Source organism: Rousettus aegyptiacus, unplaced genomic scaffold (assembly GCF_014176215.1).
Source record: "Rousettus aegyptiacus isolate mRouAeg1 unplaced genomic scaffold, mRouAeg1.p scaffold_m13_p_16, whole genome shotgun sequence".
NCBI lineage: Eukaryota > Metazoa > Chordata > Mammalia > Chiroptera > Pteropodidae > Rousettus > Rousettus aegyptiacus.
Window position 1 is genome coordinate 36,671,551 of NW_023416291.1, and position 22,060 is coordinate 36,693,610.

General features: G+C 39.2%; 1 protein-coding gene across 3 annotated transcripts; it reads left to right on the forward strand.

Moving 5' to 3' along the window:
• The first annotated feature begins 7,893 nt into the window (after positions 1 to 7,893).
• Positions 7,894 to 20,806, forward strand: LOC107509444 (zinc finger protein 14-like). Of its 3 annotated transcripts, XM_016141956.2 has the most exons (5): positions 7,894 to 8,053; positions 14,121 to 14,231; positions 15,311 to 15,437; positions 15,625 to 15,685; positions 16,085 to 20,806. In XM_016141956.2, exons 3-5 carry the CDS (start codon positions 15,404 to 15,406, stop codon positions 17,886 to 17,888), a joined length of 1,899 nt encoding a protein of 632 aa, XP_015997442.2. In that variant the 5' UTR covers positions 7,894 to 8,053; positions 14,121 to 14,231; positions 15,311 to 15,403; the 3' UTR covers positions 17,889 to 20,806. The 3 variants fall into 3 exon arrangements, with proteins under 3 accessions (XP_015997442.2, XP_015997429.2, XP_036090214.1); XM_016141943.2 differs by lacking the exon at positions 14,121 to 14,231; XM_036234321.1 differs by lacking the exons at positions 7,894 to 8,053; positions 14,121 to 14,231; positions 15,625 to 15,685 and having other exon boundaries at positions 15,319 to 15,437.
• Positions 20,807 to 22,060: the final 1,254 nt, after the last annotated feature.

The following is a 22,060-nucleotide window of genomic DNA, read 5'->3' on the forward strand; positions in this document are numbered from 1 at the left end:
AATCTATTTCAGCCCAGAGAGCAGAGCATGTGCCTGTTTCATGTGCAGAATATGGGGAAAGCTCCATTAGGCTTCCGACCCCGGATGAGGTCCTCAGCAAACCACAGCCTGGGAATCAGCCCTTCTTCTCTGAGCACCCTCCTTAAACTTCTTTCTGGGCCGCTGTGCCCCAAAGCTGCTCCTAGCTGCAGAAGGCCGGGCTGGGGATGCGCCCTCTGCTGGCCGAATTAAGGCTGTACTTCTGTTGTCTAGAGCCCAGTCCCCAGCCCTGCACTCAGACCTCTGCCTCCCTTCCTGAGTCCTCAGACCACCTTCAAAGGCCCGGAGATGTCTCTTCTAAGGAGATTACTCCTGAGTCCCCACACCACAATCAAAGATTGACACATGCCACTCAGGAACAGGGAACCTCTGCTTCTTGAGTGTCTAAGGAGAACGTATCTTACTCATCATTCTTGTGTAGATTCCAGTTCCAGTGAGAATTTTTATTTCTTTAGTTCAGTATATTGTTATAAAAGGACTTTTTTGTGTTTATTGTTTTAAATGTGTTCAAAATTTTGAAATCACATATAATGCATTATGTTTATATCGGACTCATCTGGACAAAAGATAGGATAGCTAAGCCCACAGAAATGGACAGCAGTAAAGGAAGCTCTGCCACCTTCCCAAGAAAGATACAATTTACCTAGCCCTGACAGAACACACGTGCGCGTGCGCGCGCGTGCGCACACACACACACACACACACACACACTTGAAAATGTATGTAAGCTTGTCAACATAAGAAATGTTCAAACTCGTTGAGAATTTATATGAGTTTATTTGAGCCAAACTGACAACATATACAGGAGAGCAAGATTTCAAATAACGGTGTTGCAGCTTCTTTTATGCATTTGAAATTACGAAAGGAACTAAGGAAAATCACATGGAGGCGGGAGAAAAAAAGATGGGGATTGGATTGCAAGATAGTTAACAAGATTATATGCTCTCTTGAGGATAGTTACAGCTTATTTCAAAGGTTGTTAACCTAGATGCACAAAAACAATGGATAGAGCTTGCTAAGGCAAATATCAGTCTTTTAATAAAGAAGTTATATGCCTGGGCATGACTACCCACCATGATGTACCTAGTTAGGAATTTATGATCAGATCACCCCGTGAGGTTACTTTCCATAGAACTCCCCCCCCCCTTTTTTCATCCACAGGCTTAACCTCTTTTTCTCCTCTATCTCTGTCCCCTGCCTGTACACATGCATGTGCACACACGTGCACATACACACACACCAATATCATCATACTGTGAGGTGAGGTATGTGTTAACTAACCTTATTGGGGTTTTCATAGGGATATATATGTACTACATATATACATGTATACACATATATATAATTACATTTTACACTTTAAATTTATACCATGTTATATGTCAATTATATCTCAATAAAGCTGGGAAACAAAAGGGTTTATCTGGCATTTCATATGACCCATATTTTCCATCATTTTGGTAGGTTAGTATGTAGTGGTATGTGTATATGGTATGTGTGTGCAGAGTATGTGTGTAATATGTACTAGTCTACTTATTTGAAGACTCAAATAGGTACTGCTTTATCAGTTATTGGTTTCCTTTAAGATAGATGTTCAAACATATTTAAATGCTGATGAATAGAGGGAGATATCCGCATATCTCCAGCAAATATTTATTAAGCACTCATAGGTGAAAAAATTAATATAGAAAAAGATCATTGTTAATATAATAAAGTTATATTCAGAGCCTGCAATGTGCTGCCAGACCGTGAGGAATCTACAGAACAAAGAGAGATTCCTGCTGAGATAGCTAACAAACTATTTACCCATACCTTTAACACTGTACACCCATACTATAAAAGAAAAACAGAAAAACAAAGTCTTTAAGTCTTGTATCTTACACAAAATAAACTCAACAATTTATTTCTTTCCATCAGACCATGGGGAACCTGCAGAACAAAGGCTGAAATTATTAACATGTCTTTAATGCTGCATACCCATACCATAAAAGGAAAATAGGAAAACAAAGTGTTTAAGCTCTAATTCATAGAAACTAAGAATCACAAATAAACTGAATTCCTCTAACACTCTCTCGCATTTTCTCTTTGAAAGGAGACAATGTTTCTGTCTGTGGAGTGTCATTCTTTCTCTAAGAATTCTCAAATTTTCCTTTTGGCTCTAACTCTGGCTTGCACTTGAATTCTTTCCTGAGCTAACTCTCAATCTCTCTCTGTAGAACTTGAGTCCCTACTCAGGGGGATTCACCTGTCCTGCAACAATCTGATGATTAGTCAGTATAGGCTAAATTATGCTCCAGTAACAAATATGTCATACATCCCCCTAGCTTAGCACAACCAAGTTCAAGCTCTTTGCTCTGGTGAAGTCCACTGTGGATCAAGATGCTCTGCTACATGAGTCCTGGGGCTTAATCAGTTTTAGTTTTCTAGTTCTATTATTTCACTATGTGGCTTCCTTGGATGCAGCTAAAGGAGAAGAGAAACAGGAATGAGAAACAGGGAATAAACAGAAAAAAAAGGCAGACTTAAGCCTTAACATAGCAATATTTACTTCAAATATAAATGATCATAATGCATCAATTAAAGTGCAGAATGTAGCAAAGTAAGTAACAGCCAAAGATTTTATCTTTACCCGACAGTGGCCATGTGCTCCCTCCCTGCCCACAACCTGGTCAGTCCCAGCAACCCTCCTCAGTCTGGTTCCCTGACCCCAGCTTAACCCAGCCCAGAGCCCAACGTTGTACAAACTAAACAACCAAAACAACTTGGCCTAAGGCAGGGATGCCCAGCCATCCTACCAGCTCTCCCAGCCAGACACGTCAGCCTAATAACCCACAACATCTCCTGCTTTAAGCTGAGCGAGCCTGAGACCTTAAGCTGCAGCAGAGGGCAGTGGGTGGTGGAGGAAAGTGGGGGGAGCTGAGACTGCAGTGAGTCATCTTTTCAGCACGTCCCTGCCAAAACCCAATGAGGGGCAGAACTCTTAAGCAGCTGGGGCTGGGGCTCGGGTCCACAGCCTGGTGTCCCTCCTCCATTCCTCTGTTCCTCATCCCTTCCAGAAGCCCTGTTTCCTGCCCTGGGGCTTCAGCTGTTGTTCCCTCAGGTTGGTCTGAAGCTGCTGTTCCCTCCCAGCTAAGGGCTCCACCAACCCCTCCTCAGAGAGTCCCCTTTATCACCCTACCTGGGAGCCATTCTGCTCCCCTCACTCCTTCTCCCCCACTTTTGGCCATGTCTGAAGACCGCTTGGTTGTCACAAATTGGTGGGGAAAGGGAAATCGGCTGGCATCTAGAGGGTGGCTGCCAAAGATGCTACTCAATATCCTACAAACACAGGACAGCCCCCACCACAAAGAATTATCCAGCCCCAAATGTCACTAGTGCTAAGAGTGGAAACTTTGCTCTGTGGCCTTAAAATATTTGAAGTTCTGAATTACTGTGGACATTGTTTACAATTTAGCTGAGTCACAAATGACAAGCTAAGTTTAAAAGTGGCTGGAATCAGTGAGTTCAGCAAGTCAAATGTGCAAAGCATGAAGCTGCTTTCTCCCTTTAGTGAAGAAGGTGGCTGGCGGGGAATAAGGAAAATTCAGTCAAGGCCAACAGGCTGGGCTTTCATTATATCTTAAATTAGTAAATACAAAAAATAAAAGAAAGGTGAATGGGTGGTCTTTCTATCCAACAACTGTATCTCTCCCTATAAAAGTCCTCGAAAACAATCCTTATGCCTTTTTTTTCTTCCAGATAAAAACGCATCTCTGAAGCTCAGGTTTGTGTTGAAACCAGCCTTGAGGTCCACCTGTCCTCACAGATTCTGGATTTCTGTGTGAGCGGGCGAGGACCGTACAGAACTTGTAATAACAGGTTCCTGCAGCTTTCTGTATACAGGAAGCTGCTAATGGGCTTTCTTGTGTTCAGGTTGTAAACGCAAGGCATTACTAAGATTTCCAGGTTAAAATTAAATTACTCAATTTTTTTATACAGTACTCCAATGTTTAATTGATTGATTATTTTTTCATTTGGTTGTAAACCAAGGTATATGTAATACATTTGCCATTAAAGGCACAAAGGACATGGGCATGAGCAAAGCTGTATTGGGCTAAGGAAATGACTACAGATGGTAAAGAAATAAGTGTAACAATATATTATTGGATTATACCATTAATAGATATAATCCGAATAACAATAATACCACCAAAATATTAAAAGGGACTAGAGCTTGATAAGGAGAAAATTCAGAGACGTTCGCAGTTAAATTGCAGCAGCTAGTGGGTGAAAGAGACAGAACAGTTAACCTGTTAATAGCGTGGGCCAGCTCTGATGAAGACTGCTCACATTTCTGTACATCTGTTAGAATTTAGGATTAATTTCCACATGGGTATTTCCACAATTATTCCAAAGAGAAAATAGCTAGGCACCATCAAACCCCAGGAACCTCTGCTTCTTAATTACACCTGCACTTTTCAACTCACTTCTCACAGGCAATCTACAGGAGCAGACACTTCTTGCTTGCCAACTACACCTATCCCAGAGCTAGCCCCCTTTGGCTTCTCTACAGCTAATGTAAATTATTTCAGAACAGCTTACATCTCTCTCCTCACTACCTGATGTATAAAAATGCTCAACAACTCCAGAACAATGGATGTGCTTGTCTTCTCCACACAGCATGCTGCTGCTGGTTCAGATTTCATGCTCCAGGACCTGGTCTTTTTTTTTTTTTTTGCCAATAAACCCCTTTTTTAAAACATACTTTCAACCATGGAAGTTAAAATGTTTTGATTAGCAAGCTATATAAGAGTAACATTTCCATGTATCACTGGAATTGAGCTAGTGTAAGTCTGAGGCTCATTCTCATAAATTAAGACATATATGTTAAACAGTAGAGCAACCCCTAAAAAGAGACTTTAAAAAACATAGTGAAGTCGTGTAAAAATTAAAATGCTACATTAGAAAATATTTACTTAATGAAAAATAAAATTATAAAGGAGGAATAGAGAAACTAAAATCAACATGAGAACTGTAGAAAACGAAAAGTATAATGGCAGATGTGCTTGCAATGCTATAAATAACATGAAATGTGAATGGATTACATAACTCAAGAATATTGTCACTGTGAATATTTAAAACATTGTCTAAATATATGCTTTGTACAAGAAAAACACTTTAGATTCAAAGATCCAAGTAGATTGAAAGTAAAAGCATGGGAAATGATATATTTGTAAATAGCACCCTCATAAAAGCTGTAAGACTACACAAATTTCAGGCAAATAGACTCAAAAATAAAAAAATAGTGAAGATAGTAATAGAAATTATATCATGACAAAGGGGTCAAAGTTTATCATCTGCATCTAAAGCAAAACATAATAAACAATTCATATTTATTCTTGGTTATTTTAACAAAGAAAAATATCAAATCAATAACCTAAACTTTTACCTTAATGGACTTGAAAAGATGTAGTGCCAACTCAAAAAAGAGAAAGGAAATAATAAAAACTAGTGCAGAAATGAATAAAATAGGAAATAGAAAAATCATACAGAAAATCGATGAAACCACAAGTGGGTTCTATTGAAAGACTAACAGAATTGACAAATCTTTAGCTAGATTGACCAAGAGAAAAAGCACTAAGATTCAAATTCAAAGAATCAGGAAGGAAGTAGGATATTACTACTGACATTACAGAAATAAGAAGAATGATAAAGGAATTCAATGATTGATTATATGCCAAAAATTATATACCTGAGATGGAGCAGATAAAGATCTAGAAACACACAAACTACTGAAATAGCTCAAGAATAAATGGAGAGTCTGAATAAAACTAAAGCAAGTGAAGCAGTTGCATTAGTAGACAAAACAAAACAAAAACAAAAAATACCCACAAGTTAAGCCTAGTCCAAAAGGCTTCAACACAGAATTCTCCAAAACTTGTAAAGAAGGTTAGTACAGAAATTTTACAAATTCTTCAGAAAAAGGTATACAATGGACAAAACCCTTTGCATTCATTTTCTGAGGCCAGTACTACTATGATTCCAAAACCACCAAGTTATCACAGAGAAAAACTAACACCTCTTTCTTTGAGTGATATGGATGCAAAACCCTCAACAAATACTAGCAAACATGATCCAGCAAAAGATACAAAGAATTAAACACCATGGGCAAGTGGGATTTATTCCATGGGTGGAAGTTGGGTTAACACCTCAAAATCCATTAACGTAATAAATGAGATCAGTAGAGTGAAAAGCAAAAATGGCAAAATCATTCAGTAGACTCAAAGAAAATAATTGACAAATTATTTCCTTTAATGATTAGGACACTCAGCACACCTAGAACAGGAGAAAATTTCCAGACCTCGTTATCAGCATCTGTGGAAAACCCACAGCTAATATTATATTTAAGGGTGGAAGACTGAATGTTTTTCCATGGAGATAAGGAAAAAAGGATGTCTATTCTTGTCACACTATTCAACAGTTTACTGGAGATTTTAGCGAGAACTATTAGGCAAGAAAATAAATAAAATGCATGCGTATTGGCTAGGAAGATGTAAATTTATCTCTACTTCCATACGAGGTGTCTTATATATAGAATATTCTAAGGAATCAAAAAAAAATCCTATTCGAACTAAGAATTGAGTTCAGCAAGGTTGTAGAATTTAAGGTCGCAATATAAAAGTCAATTGTATTTTTATACATTTGCAATGAACAATCTGGCAATAAAATTAAGACGACATGCATTTACGATAATCAAAAGGGATAAATTTAACAAACACATACTCTGAAAACTGCCAAGTAGTCTCAAAAGAGCTTAAGAGTTGTATAAATGAATGGGAAAGATTCCAAGAATTTCACTATTCAATCTCTTCAGGCACATTAGTTTCCAGGTTAACACACCCACTACTTCAAATAGTTGTGTGTGTGTGTGTGTGTGTGTGTGTGTTGAGAGTGCTTATTCACTGTTTTAGCAAAGTTTAAGTATAGTGTACAGTATAGGTATATCAAATCACCACATGGTAATCTTTAAAATATAGATTAATTTATTAGTAAATTATACCTCAATAAATTCAGAAGGAAAAAGTTTCCAGGTGCATCTCACATTTATATAACCATTTATTGTTATTCACATATTACTAAAAATAGGAATCAAGTGTCTTAGGGGTATGACAGTCGTTTGCATTTCAAAGTTCTCCAGGGACAGAGGAAAAACTGATGTAAATTAAATTTCCTTCCAGTGTAAAATGTACACCTGAGAGTGTAATGAACACATCTCGCCCACTGGGAAGAGTCTCTGAGCCCAGGCTAGGGCTGCAGGGCTCCAACTTCCCACCAGAACCAAGTGTTCTGGGCTTCCTTCTCATAAGGACCAAATGAATGGGGCTCGGGCAGGGATGGGTAGAAGGCTCAATGCTTTCAAGGATCAAAGACTAAAACGGGCCAGACTCAATTACAGATGAAGTCACATTTAAGTGTCTGCGTTTGCAAACAGGAGTCTCAATTATTGAATGGGCTAAACAGCCTTATCGCCAAGTCCTTCTCACCTAGAGGACATAAGGCCCTGTTAGTCCAGCCTGGCGCATCCTGGGCCACCCTCTTGTCTGTATTTGTTTCATTTGGAAACTGAATCAGGAATTCCCTGTGCACAGCTCGTCCCCCTCATTCACAAAGAGCTGGGGAAAACAACACAGAAAACCCCAGGACCAAAAAATTCTGTTTATACAAACGTCCCATAGTGGGTCCGCATCCCACCCAACTGAGCAAGATGTTTCCTTGGAGCCAGGGTCCTCCTGCCTGCTGTCACTCAGACAGAGGAGGGCGCGGTCTTTAGACCTGTCCAATCAGCGGCTCCGTTGGAGCAGGTGGGTGGGGCGATGCTCCGGGAAGTCGTGGTAGTCTCTACTCTGGCTGCCTGAGGGGTTCGTGTTTTCCCTACTTTTCATAATCACTGGTTTACATCCTCTGTACAGCTGTGATCCGTATCGGTTGTGGAAGTCGTAGGCAGAACTCGGGAGACCCAGGAAATCTGGAAATGGTGAGTATGTGGAGCCCGCGCAGAGACTGGGAGGAGGGCGTGGAGGGAAACCGGCTCTAACCGGCCGTGGAAGGACCCAGCCTCCCTGGCGTCCAGTTCGTAATCTGCGGACCCGGGGCTGCCTGTGGCGTCGCTGGGACTTCAGTCTCCTCCGGCACCCAGTGTGAGCGGGCAGCGGGGACACCGCGTGTCCTGTCCCGCCACTGTGCGTGGTTATTTTGAACCGGCCCGGAGCCTCTCTGGGCAGCTCGGCCCGCAGCCCCGCGTCTCCCTAGTTGGCGCTGTGACCACAGGGAGGGTAATCGGGGGATAGTGTGTCTGCGAGTTCGTACGTGGGAGAAGCTGTGGCCTGGGTGGTCCCCAGTCCCTTCTTTCTCTTCAGCCGCCCTCCCCCCCCACCACCGTTGTCTCCTGAGTTTTCCAAATGTTTGGGGAGCACAGTGTCAGATCCATGACCCGGTACCCCTTGCCTAGCTCCTTCCGAGACTGGCAATAAATCCCTAAATTTCTAGTTCTCTCCTCGTGTTCTGAAGCGCTAACTTCCCCTCTGCGATTCATATCAGCATTTTCAACTATTTGTCATTTTTTTCCACAGAGCCATGGAGAGCTCATTTTAAAGATTTAATTTTCTTTCTGGATATTTTACATGAGAGGAGAGCCGGGAATAACCACCTGGAAAACTTGAAATCAAATAGCTTGAAATCCCCATTCCTCTTCCCAGGATCCCTGCCACAGACGTCCTGTGGGAAGTCCTTTAGGGTGGAGGCTCCTCCTTGAAACTTTCCTGGGTATTTTGTCCCGTGAGTTCGGCCCCTCCCCGGCTTTGTCACTTAAAAAGACTTACTAATTTATGTCTTTTTTTCAGTAGGGGTAAATGTCTTTATAAAGCTTGAAAGAGAGTATAAAATGGTTCGGAACAGGCATAAAAGAGATGAATTTCTGAAAAAACGAACAAACATTCCAGTCTTACATTCCATTTCTGTATAATTCTTTCACTCTCTCTTCCCCTGAGCATGTCTAGTAATTTTCTGAGGTCTACTTTTTACTTTTGATGGTTTCAAATAAATTCCAGGTTCAGACTTGCAGAGCAGAAGTGCTCAAGTATGAATAATTATTTACAAACCAATTACTTTCCCTGTAAATATAATTAACTGACATTTTTCTGAAAAGAATAGATATTAAGACTTTTCTAACTGAGCTAGTAGAGGACCCTTATAATTTTATTTCTTCCTTTCCATGTAACACTGGAATTTGGTGGATTGCGCAAACACTAAGTATCATTTAAAACATCAGTGGTGGTCCAAAGCAGCTCCAGTACAATCAGAAGCTTGTGGTCAGTGACCCAAGCCAAGGTTCCTTTGACCTGCAAGGGGAAGCACTTGAAGGTTTAGTGATTCTTCCTGGGGAGCCTCCCCCTGCAGGTGTCCTACCTGCTCACACCTGCTGTGGAAGAACCTTCACACTGAGAGAAGCTGCAGCTCTGGAAAGATGGGGGGACATGTGCACATGGGGGAGGGGGCGATGATGCACATTCTGAGATTGTAGCTGTGGTTTTTTAGAGCTAGACATTTTTAGATCTTGTGTTTGAGTTTTCTATACCCAGTGTAATTTGTGCACATTGAGAAAGTCTGTGAAGATCAGGGGTTCTGTCTCGTGGACAAAGGGTTTATGAATTGAGGAGTTCGTTTGGGTCAGAACTTAAACGGAATCAGCTGAGTTTTCTCACTGTGAGCATGCAAGCCTGAGGGAGGGAGCGCTTCCGTGCTTACAGGAAAGGGCGGGGTGTGGAGCTCCCAGAGTTCATTCCTGGGGCTGCTCAGGCGTCCCACCCTCCTTCCTCAAGTGACTGACTGCTGTAGGGGTTCAGTTTTAACCAGGAGTGCCTAGACCCCCATGTTTGAGATTATGTTTATCCCTCTGAATGTCTTTTATTTTTTTCCCCCTGAACTATAGGGAAGCAGGCTGCTTATCTGTTTTGATTCCAGTAGTTGGTGTTTCTTTTCGTTGGTTTCCTTTATCCAGTGGATATTATAGCCCTCTGATTCTAGTGTCCATTAGCATCTGGGCATTTAAAATATAACTTAATCGAGAGATACCATGTGAAAACGGCCAGAAATTTGGGGAACCAAATAGAATTTTGGTTGCATTTAGGCAGGAGAACTTGAAGATATGAGATGGGTGCTTTTTAAATTCTCAGGTGCTTTTTTTATTTTTAGGTCATTTGTTGTAAATCCACGTCTTTAGAGAGCTTTAGGCTATGCTATGCCTGAGTGTTAGTACAGGCAGAACCAGGAAAAAACTCCAAGAATGAAAATATTGCTTCATAAGCAGACGGCAGGGAAAGAACTAAGAAAGAGGCTGCAACTCCAGTTTGGTTATTTTATTAAGGGAAATTTACTACGAGGCACGGGTACTAGTACTTGAATGCTTCCAGGTATGGAAAATTATATGCTTGACCAGGTTTTGACAACAACTGTGCCAGGAACAAGCACATAGCAGGAGGCAGAGGTGGAGTGCTAATTTTTGTCAGAAAGAACATGGATTATGATCAGACAGACTCTGGGGGAGGGCAGCGCTGTAGAAAGCAATTTCCATTCAATCGTGGTCTAGCTTGTGAGGTAGATGGCGGTCACATCATGGAAGTCTCCACACTAAGGCAAATTAATTACTGTTTTCATGGATCTAAAGAAAAAACAATGACATATGTGTTTTCATTTACAGAAGGGAAACTCCTCAAAGCTTATGCAAACATTTGAAATTTGTAGTCTATTTCAGGGCTTGATTATAAACCCCTAATACATTATAATATGCTATCAATCTTGAAAATATCTCAAGCTTAAAATATAGTGGATAGTAAAAGTATTATAATGTCCCTTGTTTTTTTAGTTAGAAAAGGATGTGTAAATTTTTAATGATCTAGTGTTTGACGTCACTTAGTATTTAAAAGACATCACTTAGTGTTTAAATCTTAGAGAGGTTTCCTATGTAGAAAAGTTAAAATTCAATTAATTTTAAAAAGCAAAATTAATTAATAATGATTCATCATAGGAAAATGTGGTAAATATAAATTTCTATGTTGTTTTAAATAATAAATGGCAAAGCTATTTTTGAAAATGCTTAAAAGAGGAAACTAACTTAAGATCACTATCTCTGTGTTGCTCCTGTGCTTATTCTGCCCACCCTCCAATCACTAGGTTTGATCACTTCTAAATCATCCTGTTAGAGTTTCTTTATATAAAAAAAAGCCAGATTTTCTTGTGTTTGTTCTTGTAATGAGGAGTCAGGGTCCACATATTTGATGTTTGACTCCTGACAACTTAACCCCCATCCCTCCCTTTCTCCAGTGCTTCTTATCTGTCAGGCTGATGAGAACCTGGAGGCCCACACACGGGAAGTTGCAGCCTTCCTTTGGGCTGTGCTGCCCTGCGCTGTGTTATATGAAACGAGCCCATCAGAGGGTCACTCCTTAAAGAGTAGGTATTTCAAACAGAGAGAGAAAGAGAGAGAGAGAGAGAGAGAGAGAAAGAGAAAGAGAAGACAGCCCATGGGTCCTCTCTCCTGATAGCAGACGGCTTCCCAGGTTCCTTATGTGCCTCTGCTGCTGTTGCCCCTGCCTCTACCACAGTGCAGACCCTGATCCTGCAGCTATTGGGGACAACACACAGCCTCACTGTGGCACAGCTAAGGGACTAGTTCAAACCAGACGCAAGCCTAGGGTCCTTAAATCCTATATAGTGACCATTTCCATGGATGAGGCCTCTAATCCTGATGGCACTGATTTGGGGACCCACTGGAGGAAGAAATTTATGAATACTAGGGTAGAGAGGACACCCATTTACCTAAAGTTTACCCAGTGACCTAAAATACAAAATAGGAAAGGACACAAAAAGAGAGGAAAACGAGGAAAAAAGGGTATTGAAAAAAAGCCCCACAATTTGACCCAGCTGCAAATTTGAAATATACCAGAAGTTTTTAAATAAAAAAGATAAAAGGGTGTTCCTTGGCTTTTGAGCCTCTAAAACATAGGTTTTAAGTTAATGTGACCACCTCCTGTAATGCAGTAATTCACAAACGTTCACAAAGTTACTTAATGCTGTGTTAAGTTACAGTTATACTTGGGCTCAATAAATTTAAGCAAGGTCCCCCATGACCTCAGGGGAATTACTTAATATAATATAGAGGACAAAGTGGCATGTACTTGGCCTGAATCATCATAAATCTTTGCCTTTTCTCACACTTCTAGCACTGATTGTCCTAAAATAGCCCATCGTGAGCAGGACAGCTCTGAACCAACAGTTAATGAATTTAAATTGTCTTCACCTAACTGGCTTCAGAAAATGGACTCCATGGGCCCTACCCCTGACTGAAATTAGACCTACATTTAATGAAGTAGAGTTCAATCAATAGGGAACTTATATTGGAGGGCCCAGCATAATCAGGTGAAAGTCTTTTAGACCTTCCCTGAGGTTGAGACACTCTGCTAACCAGCTTAATGAAGTAGGCAGCCATGTGGAAAGAAATTACATGTGGCCTCTAGGAGTTGAAGGTACCCTCCAGCTGGCAGCCAGCAAGAAATCCTACTTCTGCAAAGAAATGAATTTTGCAAATTCTGAGTGATTGGAGAACAAGATTCTCCTGTGGTTAAGCTCTAGCTAAGCTTCCCTAATGAAACCTGATGAGAGAACTCAACCAGTGCCTCCTCTGCAGCCTGGAGAGATGCTGAGCAGCTCACCTCCCTAAATTATATCTCAGCTCCTGACCAAAACAAACTGTGAGAAAATACATGTGTGTCATTTTAAGGCTCTCAATTTGTTGTAACATATTAGGCAGCAATAGATAACAAATACATACACTCTTTCTAATGAGGTCTGCATTAGAAGGGCATGCATTCCTTTGTTTCTGATTTCTTTCCTTCAACATTATGTTTGTGAAGTTTATCCATACTGTTGCATCTCCCTTTGATTTATGTCTTCCATTTGCTTCAGTTTCCCAATAGTTTAAGTATGACAATTTATCCATTCCAGTGTAAAGTAAACAGGACCCTGAAGGATTGAAAACTATTATAAGAAACCTTTTAGGGAAAAGTGATTATCCCCAGTGCCTCTCTTTTGAATAGCTGAATTTAGCCTGTTATTAAACCTGGAAGAATGAATGACACCTCACAGTGGATGACTGCAGCCTTCAGACAGTGGTGGCACCAGATCAGCCCCTAGTCCCAGTTCGCAACATTATGGGAATTACTGCCTCCATCCACTGAGCGACTGTACACATTCTGCTATCACAGATTTGGCCAAGTCTGGTCTGTTGAGTGCCTGTGTCAGTAGCCTCCCAGCTGCACTCGGCCTTCATCTCTGAAGGGACATGACACACTCTTACCTGGTTCCCCTCAGGGAACCTCAGCACCACTGCCACCACACACAGTCTCTGCAGGTAAGATCTGAGCTGTGTTTACCTTGCTCCATGGTAGAGAAGAGATAGGACATGACATTAGTAACATTCTCCTTTGTGGACGTTCATTTGACATTCAGCACATACATGTATTGACAAAAAGTGGATGTGCCATTGCCCCAGACATTATGAGGCCCTGCTGCCTTGGTTACATTTCTAAAAATAAACAGAAGGCCCCTCAGTTTGTTGACACCATGAAGAAATAGCAGTAGTCCCTTTCAGCACCCACAACACTGTCTGGATTCTTATGTGTTCGAGAGATAGCATATTCCTATTTACAAATTTTACTTGAGCCCATTTATGCTGTTACTTCCAAACTGGCCCACCGTGAATGCGCCACCCTACCAAATAGGCTGTTTAAATTTTTTGCTTTTTTGAGTTTGGAATTGACATCTTCTAAATGCCAGACCAGAAATTGGCAGTCTCCTTTTCCCCACATCTGTATAAGGTGATAAGAAACCTTAGTGCTCCCTCCTTTGTGGTAGAAAGTTATTGAACCCATGCAAGATTCTGCCCTTTTGTGTGAACACTCTCCTTAGCTCATCCCCTAACCTCACGAAAAAATTAATCCATACACCTATGTTTTTTTTTTTTTTTTTTTTTCTTTTACCCCTCACAGGCTATTTAATGCCTGCATGAGAGGCCTGCCTTACTATCTTCAGAAACCTCAATTGTGGAGGCACCTACTGGCCATGTATGGTCTCATGAACTGAAGGATTCCCATGCTCAGGTTGAATGATCGTGATTCTCTATGCCACAGAGGCGCTTGGAAATGACAGAAGAAGGGAGGGCAGCTTCTAGAGTAGTTGGTCAAGAAATGCTTCCTCCTGATTGGAGAATGGAGATTTTATGTTCTGTTGCCTAAAATCACTGCTTTAACCTCTACATGTTTTATTATCATGAATAAGTTCAACATCACACTATTATGGAAATCAGTGAACTCCCTTGCAGTCTAAAGTTATTAACCCATCCTTCCATGTCAACAGGACCCAGGGTAGACTGTTAATGGTTTTGATGGAAAGAGCGCCTCTGGCTTATTATTATATCAATGTGCGTGTCCATGTGTGCCAAACATTGGCTGGAACAACCCTGAGGCACAGGAGTTTAGGGATTTGGTGTTCCAAGTTGTCAGGCCTTCTTGCTTGTGTCTGAGTTCTAAGTTCCAAATAACTTTCTAGACCATCAGATCAGATAGAGTGAGAAAGGAAGAACTGAGGCTATGATAAATATTACATAACAGCAGTGCTTCTCCATAAGAATATTTTTTTTCAGCCAGCTACATATGGTTACTTCTAATGTCCTGGAAGAATTTAGGACAACATGGCCAGGTGGGCTTTGTTAAACCTTATTCATTAAAACCTTATGCAGATGTTATTCATTAAAACCTTATGCAGATGTTATTCATTAAAACCTTATGCAGATGTTAACATATGCCTCATGGAGCACTGTAATTGGTGGGAAATGAGGAAGGAGATGAAAGAATTTTTCTCTTAAGAAATTGACCTTAAAATGATAATACTTGTCTCACTTGAATAGCATTCATTTCCCAACATTCTTTGAATAATGCTGTTAGAAAAATTAGGATATAATGTGATCACGGTGAGAATGTATAAATGATTGCTATATGTTCATGATGCTGTTAAATTTATGAGGAAGTAAGTATGTCCAGAGTAAGTTTCTGATGATAAAGTCATAGAATAAATATTTGGAGACTACAGAATCGTATGTAACCTTTCTCTAAGTGGAGTGTAAATGTACAGTGTTGTCAGTCTCTCACATTTTACTGTACACATAATTGGGATGTTTTAGGATTTGGTGGCTTTTGAGGATGTGGCTGTGAACTTCAGTTCGGAAGAGTGGGCTTTACTGGATTCTTTACAGAAGGAACTCTACAGAGATGTGATGCGGGAAACCTTCAGGAATCTGGCCTCAGTAGGTAAGGATGACAAGTTATCTTTCTCAATTAGAGATCAAGTATTTTTTACCGTTCAACTTTGTTCTCAGATGTGTAAGACATTGGTAAATAAACTGGGCATGGTCACAGCTCATTGTAGAGTTAGAATCTAATAATTTTTCTATAATTTCTAATACTTTGGAATCATTTTTCTGGGTCTGCATTTTAGGGGAAAAATGGGAAGATCATGATATTGAAGATCAGTACAAAAACCGGGGTAGAAAACTAAGGTGAGTCACAATCACAACAGAAATCATTGTCTAACATGACAATTCTGGTATTCTATAACATTTTCAAAAGAAGCAAACAGAACAACTGCTGCTTCAAATATACTACTCAGAAAATTTTCACCAAATTACTTTCTTATATATGCTAAAAATGTTCAGTGTTTGAAAAGTAGTTCAAAAAGAAAACAGTATTAATAAATATATGAATATCACTTTTGATAATAGCAAGGCTGAAAATCCTTTGCAGAGCATTTAGTACATGTATTCAATTTCAAATCATTCGTTCAGAGAAGGGGAAAACCTTCAATTTTGCTAGAAATCAACAAAATGTAATTTAAATACCTACTAATAAACATAAAATCTCTGACAAATTGTTAATTATGTGTGTCTTGTTTTTTACAGAAGTCATATGGTAAAGAGAATCCGTGAAGGAAAAGAGGGTAGTCAATGTGGAAGAAACTTTAGCCTTATTTCAAATCTCAATCTGAAGAAGAAAATTCTTTTTGGAGTAAAACCACAGAAAAACAGTGTGTGTGGGAAAGTCTTCATACATCATTCTTCCCACAGTAAGCACATCAGATGTCACACTGGACACAAGCCCTTTGAATATCAGAAATATGAAGAGAAACCATATAAATGTAACATATGTGGGAGAGCCTTCAGTTATGTCCAGTGTTTTGAAAAACATGAGAGAAAGCACAATGGAGAAAAAACCTATAAATGTGAGGAATGTGGGAAAGCCTATAGTTCTTCAACTTCACTTCAAATACATGAAAGATCCCACATTGGGGATAAACTCTATGCATGTAAACAATGTGGTAAAGCCTACAGATATTACAGTGCCTTGCAAACACACGAAAGGACCCACACAGGCCAGAAATCCTATGAATGTAAGCAATGTGGTAAAGCTTTCAGTTCTCATCTAGGTTTTCAAATACATGACAGGAGTCACACTGGAGAGAAACCCTATGAATGTAAAAAATGTAGTAAAGCATTCAGTTGTCTCAGTTACCTTCGAAGTCATGAAAAAATTCACACTGTAGAGAAACCGTATGAATGTAAGGAATGTGGAAAAGCCTTTAGATATTATCATAATTATCAAACACATGAAAAAAAATTCACTGGAGAGAGGCCGTTTGAATGTAAGGAATGCGGAAAAGCCTTCAGGTGTTATCAAAGTTTTCAGAAACATGAAAGAATTCACACTGGAGGGAAACCCTATGAATGTAAGGAATGTGGGCTAGCCTATAGATATTACAGTACCTTACAAAGACACAAAAGGACTCACACTGGAGAGAAACCCTATAAATGTAAACAATGTGGTAAAGCCTATAGAGGTCACAGTGCCTTACAAACACATGAAAGGACTCACACAGGACAGAAACCCTATGACTGCAAGGAATGCGGGAAAGTTTTTATTTCTCATTTAGGCTTCCAAATACATGAAAGGAGTCACACTGGAGAGAAGCCTTATGAGTGTAAACAATGTAGTAAATCCTTTAGTTGTGTCAGTTATCTTCGACGTCATGAAAAAATTCACACTGGAGAGAAACCCTATGAATGTAAGCAATGTGGGCTAGCCTACAGATACTACAGTACCTTACAAAGACATGAAAGAACTCATACTGGAGAGAAACCTTATGAATGTAAGGAATGTGGGCTAGCCTACAGATATTTCAGTACCTTACAAAGTCACGAAAGAATTCATACTGGACGAAAACCTTATGTATGTAAGGAATGTGGGAAAACTTTCAGATGGTACCAAAGTTTTCAAACACATGAAAGAAGTCACACTGGAGAGAAACCATATGTATGTGAAAAATGTAGTAAACAATTTAGTTGTCCTCGTTATCTTCGAAAACATGAAAGAAATCACACTGCCAGGAAACGCTATGAATGTAAAAACTGTAATAAAGCATTTAGGTATCCCAGTGACCTTCAAAAACATGAAAGAAATCACACCGGAGAGAAACCTTTTGAATGTAAACAATGTTGTAAAGCCTACAAAGATCAAAGTTCCTTACAAACACATGAAAGAACTCATACTGGAGAGAAACCCTATGAATGTAAGGAATGTGGAAAAGCCTTCATTTATCACACAACATTTAGAAGACACATGACAATGCACACTGGAGAGAAACCAAGAAAAGTACAGAATTTGGGAAAGGCTTCAGTAATCCCATTTTCTTTTGAAAGCATGAAATGATTACCTGGATAAAAACTCTTGAATGTAAACAGCTTGGGAAAGACTAATTGGTTCACATTTTTATATGTGAAAATTCCTATGAAAAAGAAATTAAAATGTGGGTAATGTAAGAAAGCTTAATAGAAATTAATTCAGGTATAAGTGACAGAAAACTTTCAACATGAAACATTTATTATTAGTGTTGTAAACATACTGTGTTGAACCTTTTTATAGTGCATCATTGGACTGGAATTCTGTTAATTTCAGAAATTAATATTCATGTGAGATTTCTGAGCGTTGTCTTTCAACAGTAGTACATAAATAGGTAGTGCTTTTTTCTTAAAATATTTAATAGTTCAGTTGATTTTAAAGCCTATTAGATCATGGTTGAATTGAAGTATATTTTTTATATGTTGTTAGGTTAAATATTTTTTTATAATATTTTGTTGTAGGGGGCATCGAAAAATGACAGTTAGGTATTTGGATGTTCCTAGTGACCTTTTCTAGTTGCCTAGTGGCAGTCTTTTATATTACTAGTTCATTATGTATATTGTACCTTTCCTTCTTACACAGCTCCTTTTGGTGGGCGCAGGGTGATGATTATAAGAGGTTTTTATTTTCCATACTAATAAATAGTAGGAATAAATTTTATGTGTAGCAAGTTTAGAAAAGAGTATAGTATTATGTGAATTTTTATTTTCTTATTTGGGCCTTTGCTTTTTGTCCTTCCTTCAGACTGATATTTGGTGAATTGACTTTGAATTATGAAGAGGAAGCTGTGATAGGGCAACAAAATCTAGAGCTAGAGATTATCCCTCCTGTTGGGTAATGTTAGGAACTTGATTTTCCAGTTCATGTTAGAATTCCTTTGTAGCCTTACTTCTATGAGATTTGGAAGGCAAAAATGAAGACAGATTTTGGAGCCACCAGACAGACAGATATATAGGAGATTTGATGATAACATCTTCCAGCGCATTATCCAAATTCTTTGACTTTCCAATCAAAACTATTCTCAAAACCATGAACAACTATCTGAGATATTTATTTTCTGAGAAATGTAGGTTTCCGCTGATGTCTTCACAAAATCTACATCAAAGATCCATCAGTTTAGATTTTTCTGTCAGCCCTCTTATGTCCACCGGGAAACTATTTTAGCCTTTCATGCTTGTGAGTATTCTTTGGTTCCCTTCTTTGGATTATATCTGTATAAGGTCTAATTCACATAGGAAACAGCTTTATGCTGTTAATAGTTTTGGTGAGTATGTTTTCTTATTTGACCATGACATCTACAATGGTGCATTGAAAAAGAAGGACATGAGAGTGTGGTTCTCTGCTGCCTTGACCTGGTCCTTCCATGTTAGAATAACCAGGAAGACTGTGGATGTTTCCTGTCACTTGTAGCTAAATATAATCCCTTGGAATATTTTCAGTTGTGTTTGATTGTATGTGATTAAAAGTATGCCTTTTTTTTTGTCAAATGAACATTTCCGTAGGTCTTTAATAAAATATTATATTAATTGTTAGCTAAGCTGTTGTATACTAACAAATATTGTGTTTTCCAAATGTTAATATGTCTCATAATTAGGGATTTTAAAACCAACTTTGCAATTCTCTTCATTTAATCATTATACGTTGAGTCAATTTCATCATGTGCATTCCAGTTCAAGTAATTTTTCTTCAGGCATATTTTATCTTTTATTCTTTTAGAGTTACAATTTTTGTCATGACTCTAATTGTCCTTTTTGCCTAATTCCCAAACCCCAAATCATGGTTTTCCTCAGTGCCCTCTTGCCAGTGACCTGCAGGATTGCACCTGTAGTCAAAGAGAGGCGTGTAATTAATTCTAATAATTAGAGTTACTGCAGAGTACACATGGCTGTGGGGTGTAACATAAAAGGTTGCCTAAGACTTTGTTAGGATTTGGGTTGTGTTGGGAGTATTTGAGGTACTAAGATGTTTTTGTATATTGAGTGCAATGAGGAGGTAAATATATTATGTCAATGATAATATAAACCTTGTTTTTAGAATGCAAAAACATCATAATGGAGCTAAACTTGATTGGTAAGAACCTCCAGTGAGTCATATTGTAAGAAGAGGGCAATTTTGGTCATTTTTATGATTTGTCATATTTACCATTTGTGAAACATATTTACAAAATATTTTTTCGTCTTGGTCCATCATGGTTAACGAGTACCTTTGATGAAGGAAGTATGTGACATCTTGCTTTTCAACAGGATAAGACTTGGCCTAACAAAGATTGCAAGCCAGCTCCCGGTCCTCTGAACTGGCTTATGCCTTTAGTACTTATCTGAACACTGGCGTATTTCCTGTGGTGTATTACATTGTTTACCATATAAAGTACCTCAGTTAAAATATGTAAATTCACTTCTTAGCATATTGCATAATGTTTTTAATACCACCTTTCTGACTGAACTTTAAGTTTAGGTAAATTGTGAGAGTACACAATCTGCAAGTGAGAAAGACAGGACCACTGGTCCAATCAAGACTTTTTTGCTCAGACTGTACTCTTGGTGCTAATGTGTCAACATCCCCTGTTGCCATGCACTTCAGAATCATTGTAGCCACCTTAGCATAGATAATCAAGGCACAGTAGGATTTGGGTACAGTGACATGAGACAAACTTGTTCTTGCAGTCCTGGTGCTTAAATTTTTGTGGGAAAAGAGTGATGGTTAACAAATGGTAAAGTTTTGGTTTATAAGGGCTTTAAAGGAAAGTAAAAACTGATGTGGCATAATAGGCTGTGTGTGTATATATTTTTTATGATGGTAGTTGATCACTTGTACTTTGACCATGTAATACAGCTTAACCACTGTTTCCAGGACAGCTTGGTTATGGAAGTAAAGCATGGGTGGCAATATAGGATGTCCTGCTTTCAATGATTAACAATAAAGAATCACCATAGAGATAAAAACATAAACATGGCTCATATTCTTTTATTCAGTTATTAACAAAATATTGTGTATATAACACGTCATGAATTTTGACTTTGTTTTATGGAACTTGAGACTTTCTCTTGATTTTAGCCACAGATATTTGTGGTGTCTTTCTGCGTTTAATGTCATTTAAGAGGATTTATCACTTATTTTTAAACATGTAAAACGTTATTGTATTTGGCATGTCCATAATGCTGCTGTACACACTGAGTGACACATGTCTACCCCATTGCACCATGGAGTCCTCTCAATCAGAGAAAGAGTTACATTCATCTGCACCATTCTAGCCCATTCTGAGTTTACTTTATGTGTAGGGTGATATCTGTGCAGGTCCACTGTGATTCCCCAGTGGAAACACCACAAACAGGTATAGATGTATAAAGGCAGTCATCCAAGGAATAATTGAGGTGAGTTACAGAGAGGGAGTACTATTTTGAGTAATATCATAATTGAGTGGAACAGGAGAGATGGGAAATTTTCACCATCATTTTTTCTTACATGAGTAGCTAGAAGCCTCACAGCCCCACAGCTCATTTAGCTGTTGACAGGATTCAACAGCTATGCTTAGACTCCAGCACATTTTCTAGAAGTCTGGAAAATATAAGTAGCAGCTTCAAGTTTTATTAAAGAGCAAAGAAAATTAAATCTTTTTTCATTTTTATTTTTAGAGTTAAGGAAAATTAGGTGGGGTTTTGTTCAGATGGGCACCACAAGAGTGTTCTCTTGGGGAGATGGCATGTTTTCCATTTTTCAATGGCAGTATTTCTATACATTTGAGAAAACTCACAAGTACACATAGTATTATATATAATAGAAATTAATAAGACACTCCCTTTCATATGCTGAAAAAATGTTAAGCTCCCCTGAACCTTGATTTCTATGTTTTCAACACTTCTTTCCACCACTGTGGGATCCTTCCTGGGAAAGATTGAAGGTCTGTGGGGAAGAATTCAGTCCCTACCAGGCCTTTCTTGCAGCCCTGTCTCAATTGAGGAAACATCCTCTAGGATTGCACTGCCCTCATTTTATGCACGTAACTAGGAGTGAAGTGGGAGGGCTCCAAAAATATGTCCTGGAGTTTAAATTGGGCTCCTTGCACAGATTCCTGGAATACCTGTGGCTCTGAGACATAAAGGTGCATCCCAAGTGGGGTCTGCATGGGGATCCCTCAGTCACGGGCATCATGATGCATCATTTCCTTCCATCTCCTCCACGGCCCATTTCCAGCTCTTTGTTTC

What these genes read in the sequence shown, in the direction of transcription:
- LOC107509444 (XM_016141943.2), top strand. An exon ending in CAGGAATCTGGCCTCAGTAG is followed by an intron (nt 15,438 to 15,624) that starts GTAAGGATGACA and finishes TCTGCATTTTAG; the next exon opens with GGGAAAAATGGGAAGATCAT. An exon ending in AACCGGGGTAGAAAACTAAG is followed by an intron (nt 15,686 to 16,084) that starts GTGAGTCACAAT and finishes TGTTTTTTACAG; the next exon opens with AAGTCATATGGTAAAGAGAA.